The following is a 15,166-nucleotide window of genomic DNA, read 5'->3' as shown; positions in this document are numbered from 1 at the left end:
ATTATTCACTGAGCCTACTACAGAGATGAGAAGTGTTTTTTCCCGCTCTTATCTTCTACCTCTTATCTTCTACCTCTTATCTTCTACCTCGTATCTTCTACCTCTTATCTTCTACCTCTTATCTTCTACCTCTTATCATCTACCTCTTATCTTCTACCTCTTATCTTCTACCTCTTATCTTCTACCTCTTATCTTCTACCTCTTATCTTCTACCTCTTATCTTCTACCTCTTATCTTCTACCTCTTATCTTCTACCTCTTATCTTCTACCTCTTATCATCTACCTCTTATCTTCTACCTCTTATCTTCTACCTCTTATCATCTACCTCTTATCTTCTACCTCTTATCTTCTACCTCTTATCATCGGCCTAAATACCACCTTGACCTTTCCATAGCGCTCCTTCTCTACAGGTGTTTGATAACATCTGATGCTACAAGACTACACAAATGGGATAAATTCTGAGGTAAGGCCATCTGATTAAAAACCTCTGACATATTTTTTGTTTTTCTTGGCACAAAACTACCTCCATACTTCCATGAAGCATATGAACTGAAGAATGGAAACCGTATTAAAACACACAGAATGTCCGTCCCCCAAATGGGTCTATCGTGAAAGGTAGTGCACTATGTAGGGAATATAATGCCATTTGGGAACATAGGACATACCCAACACCTATAGGTCCTGTTTTGTATGTCAACAATGAGTGTCCGAGGAAAAGAGGACTTGGTCGTTGTCTCCAGCCAGCCATGACTGGAAGGAGGCGGGAGATGAAGGGGGAGGTGAAGGGGGAGATGAAGGGGGGAGTGAAGGGGGAGATGAAGGTGGAGGAGAAGGGGAGTGAAGGGGGAGGTGAAGGGGGAGATGAAGGGGGAGGTGAAGGGGAGGTGAAGGGGAGGGTGAAAGGGGAGGTGAAGGGGGAGGGTGAAAGGGGAGGTGAAGGGGGATGTGAAGGGGGAGGTGAAGAGAGGTGAAGGGGGATGTGAAGGGGGAGGTGAAGGGGGAGGTGAAGAGAGAGGTGAAGGGGGAGGTGAAGGGGGAGTAGATGAAGTGGGAGGTGAAGGGGGAGATGAGCTGAATTAGGCCAAACTGTAAATATTTTAGGACGGCTCATCTATTATTGACCAATGGCTTTACCTTACTGAACAGACTGGATATCAAGTCTCTCTCCAGTCTCCTCACCACCATGTAGCTGACCAGAAAAATCTCGACTTCAGCCCCAATACATTCCTCAAAAGTACAGACAGATGTGTAGATATGAAAGCCTATTCTACCATCTCAGGTTCAGATTCTTTCTAGAAACATTAACATTGATCATTATAGTTTCCTAACTGCACAATGCAAGCTACTCTAGCATAGAAAACAATATTGTAGGCCCCAAATACAATCCTTTCACTAACCATATGGAAAACAATCAGAGGAGGCTGGTGAGAGGAGCTGTAGGAGGACGGGCTCATTGTAATGGCTGGAATGGAATTATTTGGAACGGTATCAAATACATCAAACACAATGAGCCCGTCCTCCTATAGCTCCTCCCACCAGCCTCCTCTGAAACCAATCTCTAAAAACAGACACCAGACACAGTTCAACAACTGCCCTCAAAGTCAAAATCACATGATCTAATGCTGCCACATAAAATTAATTACTACACACTTAGAAAACAGGGTTCCCATAGGAGAAACCCTTTTTTGGTTCCATGTAGAACCCTCTGTAGAAAGGGCTCACGTGTGTGTGTGTGTGTGTGTGTGTGTGTGTGTGTGTGTGTGTGTGTGTGTGTGTGTGTGTGTGTGTGTGTGTGTGTGTGTGTGTGTGTGTGTGTGTGTGTGTGTGTGTGTGTGTGTGTGTGTCTGTGTGTGTCTGTGTGATACTCACTGGTTGTGTTTCCTGACATCTGGATGATGCATTTGCTGTCCTTCCCAATCTCTCTGGAGTTGAAGGGTCGGACACGCACCGCCACCTTCACAGAGGCCCCGGCCATGGTGCCTCCTGCCCAACACCAGCCTGCTCAGAGTGCCTCTCAGAACGGGCCTGACCACAGGGCCTGGGAGATGGGTAGCACTCAGAACGGGCCTGAACACAGGGCCTGGGAGACGGGTAGCAACACCTGTAAAAGACACCGAACAGTGTGTCAATGGCAAATCCTTACAGCAAGAAAGTTATCCCGTGTGTGTTCATCTGTGAGCTCGTCTCATTGCTATCAACCCTGTCTCTGTTTTAAGTATCGATTTGATACAGCTGTTGCCCTAATACTGCAACTGAACTCTACAGCTGGTTTCCAGTCGATCACCACATAATTATATAGAGCAAAATAAGTAATACGCATTATACTGTATCTCCATGGTGATTCATGTTCACCTTGCGTGACTTCGCACCACTATTACACCAGGGTCTGCATCCCAAAAATACCACCCTATTCCCTACGTAGTGCGCTACTTTTGACACTAGGGCCCCATAGAGCTCTGATCAAAAGTAGTGCGCTCGTATGGGGAATAAGGTGCCATTTGGGACTCATCCCAGATCCCGGAGCCCTTCTGCTGCGTTTCCTTTAAGATAAACAGAAGGAGGTTCCTATTGATTCGAAAAACCCACTCTACTGAAAGGATAAAGCTCAGATCTGAGATCAGCTGTAGACTCCCTCCCTCTGCTCTGTCCCATCCATATCGCCATGGCAACGTATTCCTCCGAGAGTCATCAAGCACTGTGAAATCTATAATCTTATTTAAGGGAGATTACACTGAACTGTAAGCCAGCAGAGAGAGAGAGAGAGATAGTGTGTTCATTTCACTTTTGTTTATTATCTGTTTAACTTGCTTTGGGCAATGTAAACATATGTTTCCCATGCCAATAAAACGTAAAACACCAAGTAATGCATGCAGAGCAGAATTAGGCCGATACCTGCTAATTATCAAAATCCAGAAAAGAGCCGTTAAATTATATATCCACTTAAAAGGAAGCGATTCCCAAACCTTCCATAACAAAGCCATCACCTACAGAGAGATGAACATGGAGAATAGTCCCCTAAGCAAGCTGGTCCTGGGGCTCTGTTCACAAACACAAACAGACCCCACACAGCCCCAGGACAACAACAACAACAACAACACAATTAGACCCAACCAAATCATGAGAAAACAAAAAGAGAATTACTTGACACATTTTAAAGAACAAACAAAAAAACTGAGCAAACTAGAATGCTATTTGGCCCTAAACAGAGAGTACACAGTGGCAGAATACCTGACCACTGTGACTGACCCAAACTTAAGGAAAGCTTTGACTATGTACAGACTCAGTGAGCATAGCCTTGCTATTGAGAAAGGCCGCCGTAGGAGACCCTGGCTCTCAAGAGAAGACAGGCTATGTGCACACTGCCCACAAAATGAGGTGGAAACTGAGCTGCACTTCCTACCCTCCTGCCAAATGTATGACCATATTAGAGACACATATTTCCCTCAGATTACAGCGATCCACAAAGAATTCGAAAACAAACCCAATTTTTATAAACTCCCTTATCTACTGGGTTAAAAACCACAGTGTGCCATCACAGCTGCAAGATTTGTGACCTGTTGCCACAAGAAAAGGGCAACCAGTGAAGAACAAACACCATTGTAAATACAACCCATATATATATTTATTTATTTTCCCATTTGTACTTTAACTATTTGCACATTGTTACAACACTGTATATATACATAATATGACATTTGAAATGTCTTTATTCTTTTGAAACTTCTGAGTGTAATGTTTACTGTTAATATTTATTGTTTATTTCACTTTTGTTTACCATCTACTTCACTTGCTTTGGCAATGTTAACACACGTTTCCCATGCCAATAAAGCCCTTAAATTGAATTGAGAGAGAGAAAGAGAGAGAGAGAGGGAGAGAGAGAGAGAGAGAGAGAGAGAGAGAGAGAGAGAGAGAGAGAGAGAGAGAGAGAGAGAGAGAGAGAGAGAGAGAGAGAGAGAGAGAGAGAGAGAGAGAGAGAGAGAGAGAGAGAGAGAGAGAGAGAGAGAGAGAGAGAGAGAGAGAGAGAGAGAGAGAGAGAGAGAGAGAGAGAGAGAGAGAGAGAGAGAGAGAGAGAGGGGAAAGAAAAATGAGAGTGACAACTGAACCTGTCTAATCTCGGAACCCAGACCCAGATCTCACGTGAGCTGGCCAGATACTTGATTTGTGTTTATGTCAAGTCTATCACGAGAGACTAGGACCTGCAATTCAATTAAATCCATCTGTGTACAACCAAGGCATCGCATCCCCTGGTCCAGACCACCACCAGCGGGCTACAATAGAGGATGCCTGACTGTGTGGCTGGCTGTCTCATGAAAGGAGCGTGCATGGTCAGCTCCAGTGGAGGGGAGATGAAACCTAGCCTGGTGGCAACAATGGAAGTGCTGCCACAGCTGAATGACAGGCCGCTTCCTAGGATTACCCTGACTGGCCCAATAACACAGAGACAGACCAGTCAGCCAGTAACACTGGCCCAATAACACAGAGACAGACCAGTCAGCCAGTAACACTGGCCCAATAACACAGAGACAGACCAGTCAGTCAGCCAGTAACACTGGCCCAATAACACAGAGACAGACCAGTCAGCCAGTAACACTGGCCCAATAACACAGAGACAGACCAGTCAGCCAGTAACACTGGCCCAATAACACAGAGACAGACCAGTCAGCCAGTAACACTGGCCCAATAACACAGAGACAGACCAGTCAGTCAGTCAGCCAGTAACACTGGCCCAATAACACAGAGACAGACCAGTCAGCCAGTAACACTGGCCCAATAACACAGAGACAGACCAGTCAGCCAGTAACACTGGCCCAATAACACAGAGACAGACCAGTCAGCCAGTAACACTGGTCCAATAACACAGAGACAGACCAGTCAGCCAGTAACACTGGCCCAATAACACAGAGACAGACCAGTCAGCCAGTAACACTGGTCCAATAACACAGAGACAGACCAGTCAGCCAGTAACACTGGTCCAATAACACAGAGACAGACCAGTCAGCCCCAGTAACACTGGCCCAATAACACAGAGACAGACCAGTCAGCCAGTAACACTGGCCCAATAACACAGAGACAGACCAGTCAGCCAGTAACACTGGCCCAATAACAGAGAGACAGACCAGTCAGCCAGTCACACTGGCCCAATAACACAGAGACAGACCAGTCAGGCCAGTAACACTGGCCGAATAACACAGAGACAGACCAGTCAGCGTCAGCCAGTAACACTGGTCCAATAACACAGAGACAGACCAGTCAGCCAGTAACACTGGCCCAATAACACAGAGACAGACCAGTCAGCCAGTAACACTGGTCCAATAACACAGAGACAGACCAGTCAGTCAGTCAGCCAGTAACACTGGCCCAATAACACAGAGACAGACCAGTCAGCCAGTAACACTGGTCCAATAACACAGAGACAGACCAGTCAGCCAGTCACACTGGCCCAATAACACAGAGACAGACCAGTCAGCCAGTAACACTGGTCCAATAACACAGAGACAGACCAGTCAGCCAGTCACACTGGCCCAATAACACAGAGACAGACCAGTCAGCCAGTAACACTGGCCCAATAACACAGAGACAGACCAGTCAGCCAGTCACACTGGTCCAATAACACAGAGACAGACCAGTCAGCCAGTAACACTGGCCCAATAACACAGAGACAGACCAGTCAGCCAGTAACACTGGTCCAATAACACAGAGACAGACCAGTCAGCCAGTAACACTGGCCCAATAACACAGAGACAGACCAGTCAGCCAGTAACACTGGCCCAATAACACAGAGACAGACCAGTCAGCCAGTAACACTGGCCCAATAACACAGAGACAGACCAGTCAGTCAGTCAGCCAGTAACACTGGTCCAATAACACAGAGACAGACCAGTCAGCCAGTAACACTGGCCCAATAACACAGAGACAGACCAGTCAGCCAGTCAGCCAGTAACACTGGCCCAATAACACAGAGACAGACCAGTCAGCCAGTAACACTGGCCCAATAACACAGAGACAGACCAGTCAGTCAGTCAGCCAGTAACACTGGCCCAATAACACAGAGACAGACCAGTCAGCCAGTAACACTGGCCCAATAACACAGAGACAGACCAGTCAGCCAGTAACACTGGCCCAATAACACAGAGACAGACCAGTCAGCCAGTAACACTGGCCCAATAACACAGAGACAGACCAGTCAGCCAGTAACACTGGCCCAATAACACAGAGACAGACCAGTCAGCCAGTAACACTGGCCCAATAACACAGAGACAGACCAGTCAGCCAGTAACACTGGCCCAATAACACAGAGACAGACCAGTCAGCCAGTAACACTGGCCCAATAACACAGAGACAGACCAGTCAGCCAGTAACACTGGTCCAATAACACAGAGACAGACCAGTCAGCCAGTAACACTGGTCCAATAACACAGAGACAGACCAGTCAGCCAGTAACACTGGTCCAATAACACAGAGACAGACCAGTCAGCCAGTAACACTGGTCCAATAACACAGAGACAGACCAGTCAGCCAGTAACACTGGTCCAATAACACAGAGACAGACCAGTCAGCCAGTAACACTGGTCCAATAACACAGAGACAGACCAGTCAGCCAGTAACACTGGTCCAATAACACAGAGACAGACCAGTCAGCCAGTAACACTGGCCCAATAACACAGAGACAGACCAGTCAGCCAGTAACACTGGCCCAATAACACAGAGACAGACCAGTCAGCCAGTAACACTGGTCCAATAACACAGAGACAGACCAGTCAGCCAGTAACACTGGCCCAATAACACAGAGACAGACCAGTCAGCCAGTAACACTGGTCCAATAACACAGAGACAGACCAGTCAGCCAGTAACACTGGCCCAATAACACAGAGACAGACCAGTCAGCCAGTAACTGTCATGAGCCCTCTCACTCCACCGGGTTACCACCTTAATGTGTTTCCACTATCTTCCACTCTGCTCATCTCTCTCTCTACTCAGCCTAACGAGCTCCACCTGTCCCTGCTCTGCTCGGCTCTAATACCTGCCAGCTGCGCGCATTACCCACTAACCCTCCCCAGTATTTAAATCCCGTTCTAGCTTCTTTGTCAGATCGTGCAAAGCTCACACCCGAACCTGTGTGCTCGCGCTCTGGCTCACCCTTGTTTTGTGACCCCGACCTGCCTGATTCTTGGATATTTCTTCTGCCCCAGGAAAACCAGACCTGCTTTCTGCCATTACGACTCCTGACTACTCTTCGACCCCCGGTAACTCTGACCAGCCTTCTGCCTTGCACAACGTATTTGGATTTCCTTGAACTGTACTTCTGCCTTGTTTCACCGCCCGCTGTGTCTGTGTTTCCTCCCCCCAGGACTCTGGACCACCAACCACCGCGCCATCGACGCACCGCTGCCACTGGGGGGGTCACAGACCCAGCACATTGGACGGGGATAACCCCTGGAGCCTTCACTCACTCCTACTTCCTTCTCCTTAGTTTTAATTTTCTGGTGTGACAATTGTGGTCCTCTTGTCGCCTGTCTGAACCGCACAGTCGATCTGACCATCATGGACTCAGCGCACACTTCCCCGACATGGAAACCGAAGAACCTGAGCAACCCACCGCCATGCTACGCCTGAACACACTGAGAGAGACTAGCCGCATGAGCGCACATCACCTCTGCTTCAGGTCGCCACCAACACATCAGCAGTTCCAGCAGCACCAGCAGCATCCCAGCAGCAGCAACAACAACCGCCAGGATCACCCAACCCTCACCAACCTACCCCCAGCCAGTCTGCCCACCAGCCTGCCTCCGAGTTACCTGCCCCGCTATTTCAGCCGCTGCCCCCGAACCCAAGATTGGAAACCCCGAAAGCGGTTCAACGGCGATTCTACCCAGGTCCGCCATTCCTGACTAGCTGCCGACTTCAGTTCTCCTTGCAGCCAAGGACCTTCGCCACGGAGGGGGCTAGGGTCGGGTATGCCATCACCACCTGACGGGCCGAGCTCGACTCTGGGGAACAGCAGAGTTCGAACGCCAAACCCCCCGCATGTGCAACCTTCGACCTGTTTGCTGAGGAGATGCTGAAGGTGTTTGACCTGGATTCACCAACCGCAGAGGCGTCTCAGTGAACTGTTCAGTATTCGACAAGGCAGACGACGTCGCAGACCATTCCATCGACTTCCGAACCCTGGCAAGACGAAGTTCTTGGAACACACCATCGCTGGTGGACGCTGCTCTTCCACAGCTTGGCTGACTATATCAAGGCGACGCAGTTGGTCTCCCATGAACTGCCTTCCACTCTTGATGAAGCATCGCACTGACTGTCCGGATCGACAGAAGGATACAGACCCGCCGCCGTGAGAGGGGGGCGCCAAGGTCCACCAACTACCGGCATTCGGAGAGATCCGACTGGGCTCCTGTCAGCTACTGCCACTCACCCAAGTCAGCTTGATCAGTCTGAGCCTATGGAGATTGGGCGAGCCTCTCTCACTCCTGCAGAGCGCCAGCGCCGCTTCACCTCAAACCTCTGCCTCTATTGTGGGGGGTGATGGACATCGTGTGGTAACCTGCTTAAAAGCCGAAGCTCACCGGGCATAGGGGGAGTCCGTTGAGCTCAATGACCATCCAGTCCTCCGACCGCAAACCTGCTGCAAGTTCACCTCCGCTCTCTGACTCTACTCACACCCTGGCTGCTCTGGTGGATTCTGGCGCCGAAGCCAACATAATGGACACTGCTGGCACGCCAACTGGGACTGAGAACCTCCGCTTGACACCCCCATTCCTGCCCGGGCACTGGACGGACACTTACTCGGATCGGCCACCATGTCACGGCCCCGGGTCTGATGGGTCTGTCCGAAACCATCAAGAAACTATCCAGTTTCACCTGCTCCCCTCTCCAGGCCAACCCTCATCCTGGGCTACCCATGGCTCCGCCGGCACAACCTCAGCTCGACTGGGTGACCGGGGTGATCAGGGAGTGGGGAGAGGACTGCCACCGAACCTGCCTGCTGCTGCACTCACCCCTCGGCCAGTACCCACCAACTCCGCCTCCTGACCTCTCCCATGTCCCAGAATGCTACCATGGTCTCAGAGAAGTGTTTAACAAAGCAAGAGCCACATCTCTGCCCCTCACCGACCGCAACGACTGTGCCACGCTTTCCTGGAACAGCCCCCTCGAAGGGGCCGCTTTTATTCGTTGTCTGCTCCTGAAAGAAGTCCATGGAGACTACATCAAGACTCTCTGTCCACAGGATTGATCCGCTCATCTTCATCTCCGCTGGTGCTGGTTCTTTGTGGGGAAGAGGACGGATTCTTCGCCCTGCACCGACTACAGGGGACTCCAACGACATCACAGTGAAAACCGCGACCCTCTTCCTCTGCTCACTCTGCTTTTGAGTTGCTCCAGGGAGCCACTGTTTTTACCAAGCTGGATCTCAGAAACGCTACCACCTAGTGCGGATCCGGGAGGGAGATGAATGGAAGACCGCATTCAATACACCAACAGGCCACTACGAGTGATCTGGTTAGCCTTTTGGCCTCACCAATGCTCCTGCAGTGTTCCAGGCTCTAGTGAATGATGTACTGCGGGACATGCTAAACAAGTTTGTTCGCCCTGGATGACATCTTAATCTACCCAGAAACTCTGTCTGAACACACACCGCCATGTCCAGCAAGTCCTTCATCGTCTTCTGAGAATTCTCTACGCCAAGGCAGAAAGGGTGAGTTTCACGTCCAGACAGTGGCCTTCCTGGGGTACATAGTGGCAGAGGGAAGTATCCAAATGGATCCTGCCAAAGTATCAGCAGTCACGCCATGGCCAGTTCCGAGAACAGAAAGAAGCTGCAACAGTTTCTGGGGTTTGCTAACTTTCTATAGAAAGTTTATCCGAACTACAGTACCGTTAGCTGCCCCTCTCACTGCTTAACCAGCACCAAGCAACCCTTCACCTGGACCCCAGCAGCCGACAAGGCCTTCAGCACCAAGTAGAGGTTCACCTCCGCTCCCATCCTCCAGATGCCTGACGTGGACCGCAATTCATTGGGGAGGTGGACGCCGGATGTGGGAGTTGGGTGCTGTGATTTCTCAGTGGGCTGCGGAGGATAGGAAGCTCCATCCCTGTGCCTTTTTTCTCACGCCGGTTGTCCCCCCTGAGTGCAATTACGACATAGGGAACCGAGAGCTGCTGGCTGTGAAGCTTGCCTTGGAGGAGTGGGCGCCACTGGTGGAGGGGTCCACCATTCCATTTCTCGCTTGGACCGATCATAAGAACTTGGAGCACATCCGCCGCCAAACGGTTGAACCAGGCAGTCCCGCTGGGCCCTGTTCTTCACCAGGTTTAATTTCACTCTGTCATACGGCCTGATCACGCAACACCAAGCCAGACGCCCCTCCCGCCAATTCCAGAAGGATGACAACCCCTCCAAGGATCCTGAGTCGATTCTGCCAAGTCCCTGCATCGTGAAGCAGCTCTGACCTGGGCTGCTGAGGAACAGGTGCTGGAAGCTCTCCAACCAGCCCGGTCCTACACTTGCCCAGCTGACCGCCTTTGTCCCCGAAAACCTAAGGTCCCAGGTCGCTCAGTGGGGACATGACTCCGCCTAGCTTGTCACCCTGGCTCCACCCCGCACTTACAACCTGCTCGCCCAGAGGTTCTGGTGGCCCGCTTGAGAAAGGATGTACGGGAATTCGCCCAAGCCCGCCCCCATCGCAACCAACACAAGCCGTCCCCGCCAGCCCCCAGCCGGGATTGCTGCAGCCCCCTGCCTGTGCCCAGACGCCCCTGGTCTCACATCGCCCTTGACTTTGTCACGGGCTGCCCCTCAAGGGCAAGACCGTCTTCTCACCATAGCTGACCGATTCAGCAAGATGGCACACTTCATTCTCCCCAAGCTCCCAACCGCCAAGGAGACCGCCCAGGTGGTCCTGGAACACGCTCTTCCGGATCCACGGACTGCTAAAGGATGTGTTTCTGACCGTGGTCCACAATTCTCCTCCGTTTTGGAAGGAGTTCTGTCACCTGCTGGGAGCCACAGTCAGTCTGACTCCGGATTCCATCCTCAATCCAATGGGCAGCCAGAGCGGCAAATCAGAGCTCGAGAAGGCACTGCGATGATGACCACGCAACCCCCACTCCTGGTCGCAGCAAATTGACATGGGTGGAGTACGCACACAATTCTCTGACCTGTCTGCCATCGGTATGTCCCTTTTCCAATGTGTTTATGGATACCAGCCCCTCTATTTGCCAGGCAGGAAGGGGGAGGTTACTTGCCCATCTGCACTTCGTTGCGGCGATGTCGCCGCACCTGGTCACAGGCCCGAGCCACACTTCTCGATCCGTGCCAGCGCACTACGGGGGCCAACCGGCCGGAAATCCCTGCTCCCACCTACCATGTTGGTCAAAGGGTTGGTTGTCGCCAAGGAACCGCCACTCAGGGTGGAGTCGAGGGTGGCACTCGGTTCATTGGCCCATTCCCTAACATAAGAGTGATTAGCCCAACTGCTGTCCGGCCCAACCGCCTAATTCCATGAGGGTGCACCCTCACTTTCTATGTGGTCTAAGATTAAGCCCATCATGAGAGTCCGCTGGTCCCTCTGCGCCTTTGTCCTCCTCCTCCACGGCTCTGCCGATGGTGGTCTGGCTACACGCCCGCCGTGCTTCGGTCCAGACGGAGGGGTAGGGGTCTCCAGTACCTCACTGACTGGGAGGGCGATGGACCGGAGGAAAGGACCTGGGTGCCAGCAGTGGATTGTGGATAGGACTCCATCACCGCCTTCCACCAACGGCATCCTGATCAACCTGCAATCCGTAGGGCCGCCCAGAGGGATCCCAACCGTCCCGCCCGGCCGTTCCTGTCCTGTGCCTGATCCTGCCCGGGACCTGTCCTATCTCCCGACCACGGCCCTCCGGTTCCTCCGAGGATGAGGGCGCTCGGGCCGGGACCGCTCGGAGGAGTTCCAGCCCTCCTCCGGCTCCTCCTCCGCCCGGCGTGGTGTTGCTCTTGGGACTTCTGGGGGGCCGCCCCTTGGGGGGTTCTGTCATGAGCCCTCTCACTCCACCGGGTTACCACTTAATGTGCTTCCACTATCTTCCACTCTGCTCATCTCTCTCTCCACTCAGCCTAACGAGCTCCACCTGTCCCTGCTCTGCTCGGCTTAATTACTCTGCCAGCTGCGCTGCATTACCCACTAACTTCCCAGTATTTAAAGTCCCTGCTTCAGCTTCCCTTGTCAGATCGCCTGCAAAGCTCACACCCGAACCTGTGTGCTCGCGCTTCTGGCTCACCCTTGTTTTGTGACCCCGGACCTGCCTGATTCTTGGATACTCTTCTGCCCCAGGAAAACCAGACCTGCTTTCTGCCATTACGACTCCTGACTACTCTTTCGACCCCGGTAACTCTGACCAGCCTTCTGCCTTGCCACAACGTATTTGGATTTCCTCGAACTGTACTTCTGCCTTGTTTCATCTCGCCTGCCGTTGTGTCTGTGTTTCTCCCCCAGGACTCTGGACCACCAACCACCGGCGCCACCGGACGCACCGCTGCCACTGGGGGGGCACAGACCCAGCACATTGGACGGGATAACCCCGGGAGCCTTCACTGCACTCCCTACTTCCCTTTCTCCCTTAAGTTTTAATAAACTTTCTGGTGTGACGCAATTGTGGTCCTCTTGTCGTCTGTCTGAACCGTGACAGTAACACTGGTCCAATAACACAGAGACAGACCAGTCAGCCAGTAACACTGGTCCAATAACACAGAGACAGACCAGTCAGCCAGTAACACTGGTCCAATAACACAGAGACAGACCAGTCAGCCAGTAACACTGGTCCAATAACAGAGAGACAGACCAGTCAGCCAGTAACACTGGCCCAATAACACAGAGACAGACCAGTCAGCCAGTAACACTGGTCCAAAACAGAGAACAGACCAGTCAGCCAGTAACACTGGTCCAATAACACAGAACAGACCAGTCAGCCAGTAACACTGGTCCAAAACACAGAGACAGACCAGTCAGCCAGTAACACTGGCCCAATAACACAGAGACAGACCAGTCAGCCAGTAACACTGGCCCAATAACACAGAGACAGACCAGTCAGCGCGGTAACACTGGCCCAATAACACAGAGACAGACCAGTCAGCCAGTAACACTGGCCCAATAACACAGAGACAGACCAGTCAGCCAGTCACACTGGTCCAATAACAGAGAGACAGACCAGTCAGCCAGTAACACTGGCCCAATAACACAGAGACAGACCAGTCAGCCAGTAACACTGGTCCAATAACACAGAGACAGACCAGTCAGCCAGTCAGTAACACAATAAACCCATGGTTACTGCAGGGCTCATTTGGAAAATAGACCTGGGTCTCAATGTAACTCTGTGTTAAAATAAAGGTTAAATACAATTAAAAAACAAAGGCCAGACCAGTCAATCAGTCAGTCAGTACACAACAAGCATAGACTAGACCAGGGTTCAGGACTGGGAGAATACAGGAGCTATAGGTGTCAAATAATGGATGGATGGAGGATGGAGAGGACATAATCATCTTTCTATAGCAATTCGATAGCAATTACATATCAATTGGTTATCAATTAGTTACATACAGTATGATTACATGCTCAGCTGTCTCTGTAAAGGAATATATTCCATTTCACAGTGTATTTTGACATACTACATTTGAGATGTGTTTGTGTGTGCTGTTGAAGTCAATGAAAACCTTTTTAAAAAGTCATTACATATTTAAGGTAGTGAACAATAATCCAGCAGCCTCACTGGTTGCATCATTAATATGACCTACTGTTTGATGCTATGACAAAAGATCTGAAATAACGCTAAGGGGATTTGACATATATAATCAGAAGCACAACAATACCAATAAACCTGTAACATATCGGTACGACACTAATAACACCACGATGGCGGTTGGTGTAAAAACTGCACCGTCACATAAGGTGTAGTTCCTTTATCGTCAGTGGCTGCCCCCCCAAAGGCCCCTACGGTGTCTGGAGCACAAATCAGAGTGGGGGAAGGGATTCAAGTTACCCATTACAACCAGTTCCCAATGGTAAACCATTACCATATCCAATTATAACCTAGACTACTACTATTTGAATGAGAATAGTAAAAAAATAATTTAAAAAATGGAATCATTGTAATCGATTCGCACCATAACACCATAATATCACCATAATATCACCTTAATATCCCATGATCTTGTGATTCAGAATCGAACGCGTAGTTCGGCCTTCCAAAAGTACGAGCAAGCAACAACCACTGTATATCATGTTATATGGTTAACCCCCAAAATATTATTTGTCATTACTGTTAGGATGCTGTGTGAAATAAGACGTAGGTGCACAGGCTATGCATCATAGGAGTTTATCATGATCAAATGTTAGCCTATTTACAATTTACTCCCCACGTCATTTGTGTCATACACTCTTAGAAAAAAGGTTTCCAAAAGGGCTGTCCCCATAGGAGAACCCTTTTTGGTTCCAGGTAGAACCCTTTTGGGTTCCAGGTAGAACCCTTTTGGGTTCCAGGTAGAACCCTTTTGGGTTCCAGGTAGAACCCTTTTGGGTTCCAGGTAGAACCCTTTTGGTTTCAATGTAGAACAAGTTTCCACAGAGGGTTCTACATTGAACCCAAAAGGGTTCTACTGTCACGCCCTGGCTCTGGGGACTCTTTAACGTTGAGCCAGGGTGTTAGTTTCTATGTTTAGTTTTCTAGGTTTCTGTTCTAGATCGTTGTTTTCTATGTTGGCTAGGGTGGTTCCCAATCAGAGGCAGCTGATTCTCGTTGTCTCTGATTGGGCAAATACTTAGGCAGCCTGTTGGCACTTTTGTATTGTGGGATCTTGTTCCGGAAGGTTTGTGTTTAACCCTAGGACTTCACGTATCGTTTGTTGTTTTGTTCGTGTGTGGACTCATTAAAAGAATGTACGCTTATCACGCTGCGTCTTGGTCCGCTTATTATGACGATCGTGACATCTACCTGGAACCAAAAATAGTTCTTCAAAGGGTTCTCCTATGGGGACAGCCGAAGAACCCTTTTTATGTTCTAGATAGCACCTTTTTTTCCCTAAGAGTGTAGGCTACAATACATTCCTGTAGCCTAGACATTGGACATTTCAGGATAATTCATGACTATTGTCTCATGCCGGGCCGGGCCACAGGCACAATTCATTTGTTAC

At 50.2% G+C, this 15,166-nt stretch overlaps 1 protein-coding gene across 1 annotated transcript in view; it reads right to left on the bottom strand.

The window, feature by feature from the left end:
• The window catches only part of kif1aa (kinesin family member 1Aa), a 144,170-nt gene that overhangs the window by 128,562 nt on the left and 442 nt on the right, over positions 1-15,166 (bottom strand). Inside the window, 1 exon segment of the mRNA XM_045205588.1 lies at positions 1,870-2,101. Coding sequence (XP_045061523.1) covers positions 1,870-1,975 — 106 coding nt within the window. The 5' untranslated portion in view covers positions 1,976-2,101.

The sequence above is a fragment of the Coregonus clupeaformis genome, chromosome 20, assembly GCF_020615455.1.
Source record: "Coregonus clupeaformis isolate EN_2021a chromosome 20, ASM2061545v1, whole genome shotgun sequence".
Classification (NCBI taxonomy): Eukaryota; Metazoa; Chordata; class Actinopteri; order Salmoniformes; family Salmonidae; genus Coregonus; species Coregonus clupeaformis.
The sequence above is the reverse complement of the archived record's forward strand: the minus strand, read 5'-3'. Positions and strand labels throughout refer to the sequence as shown.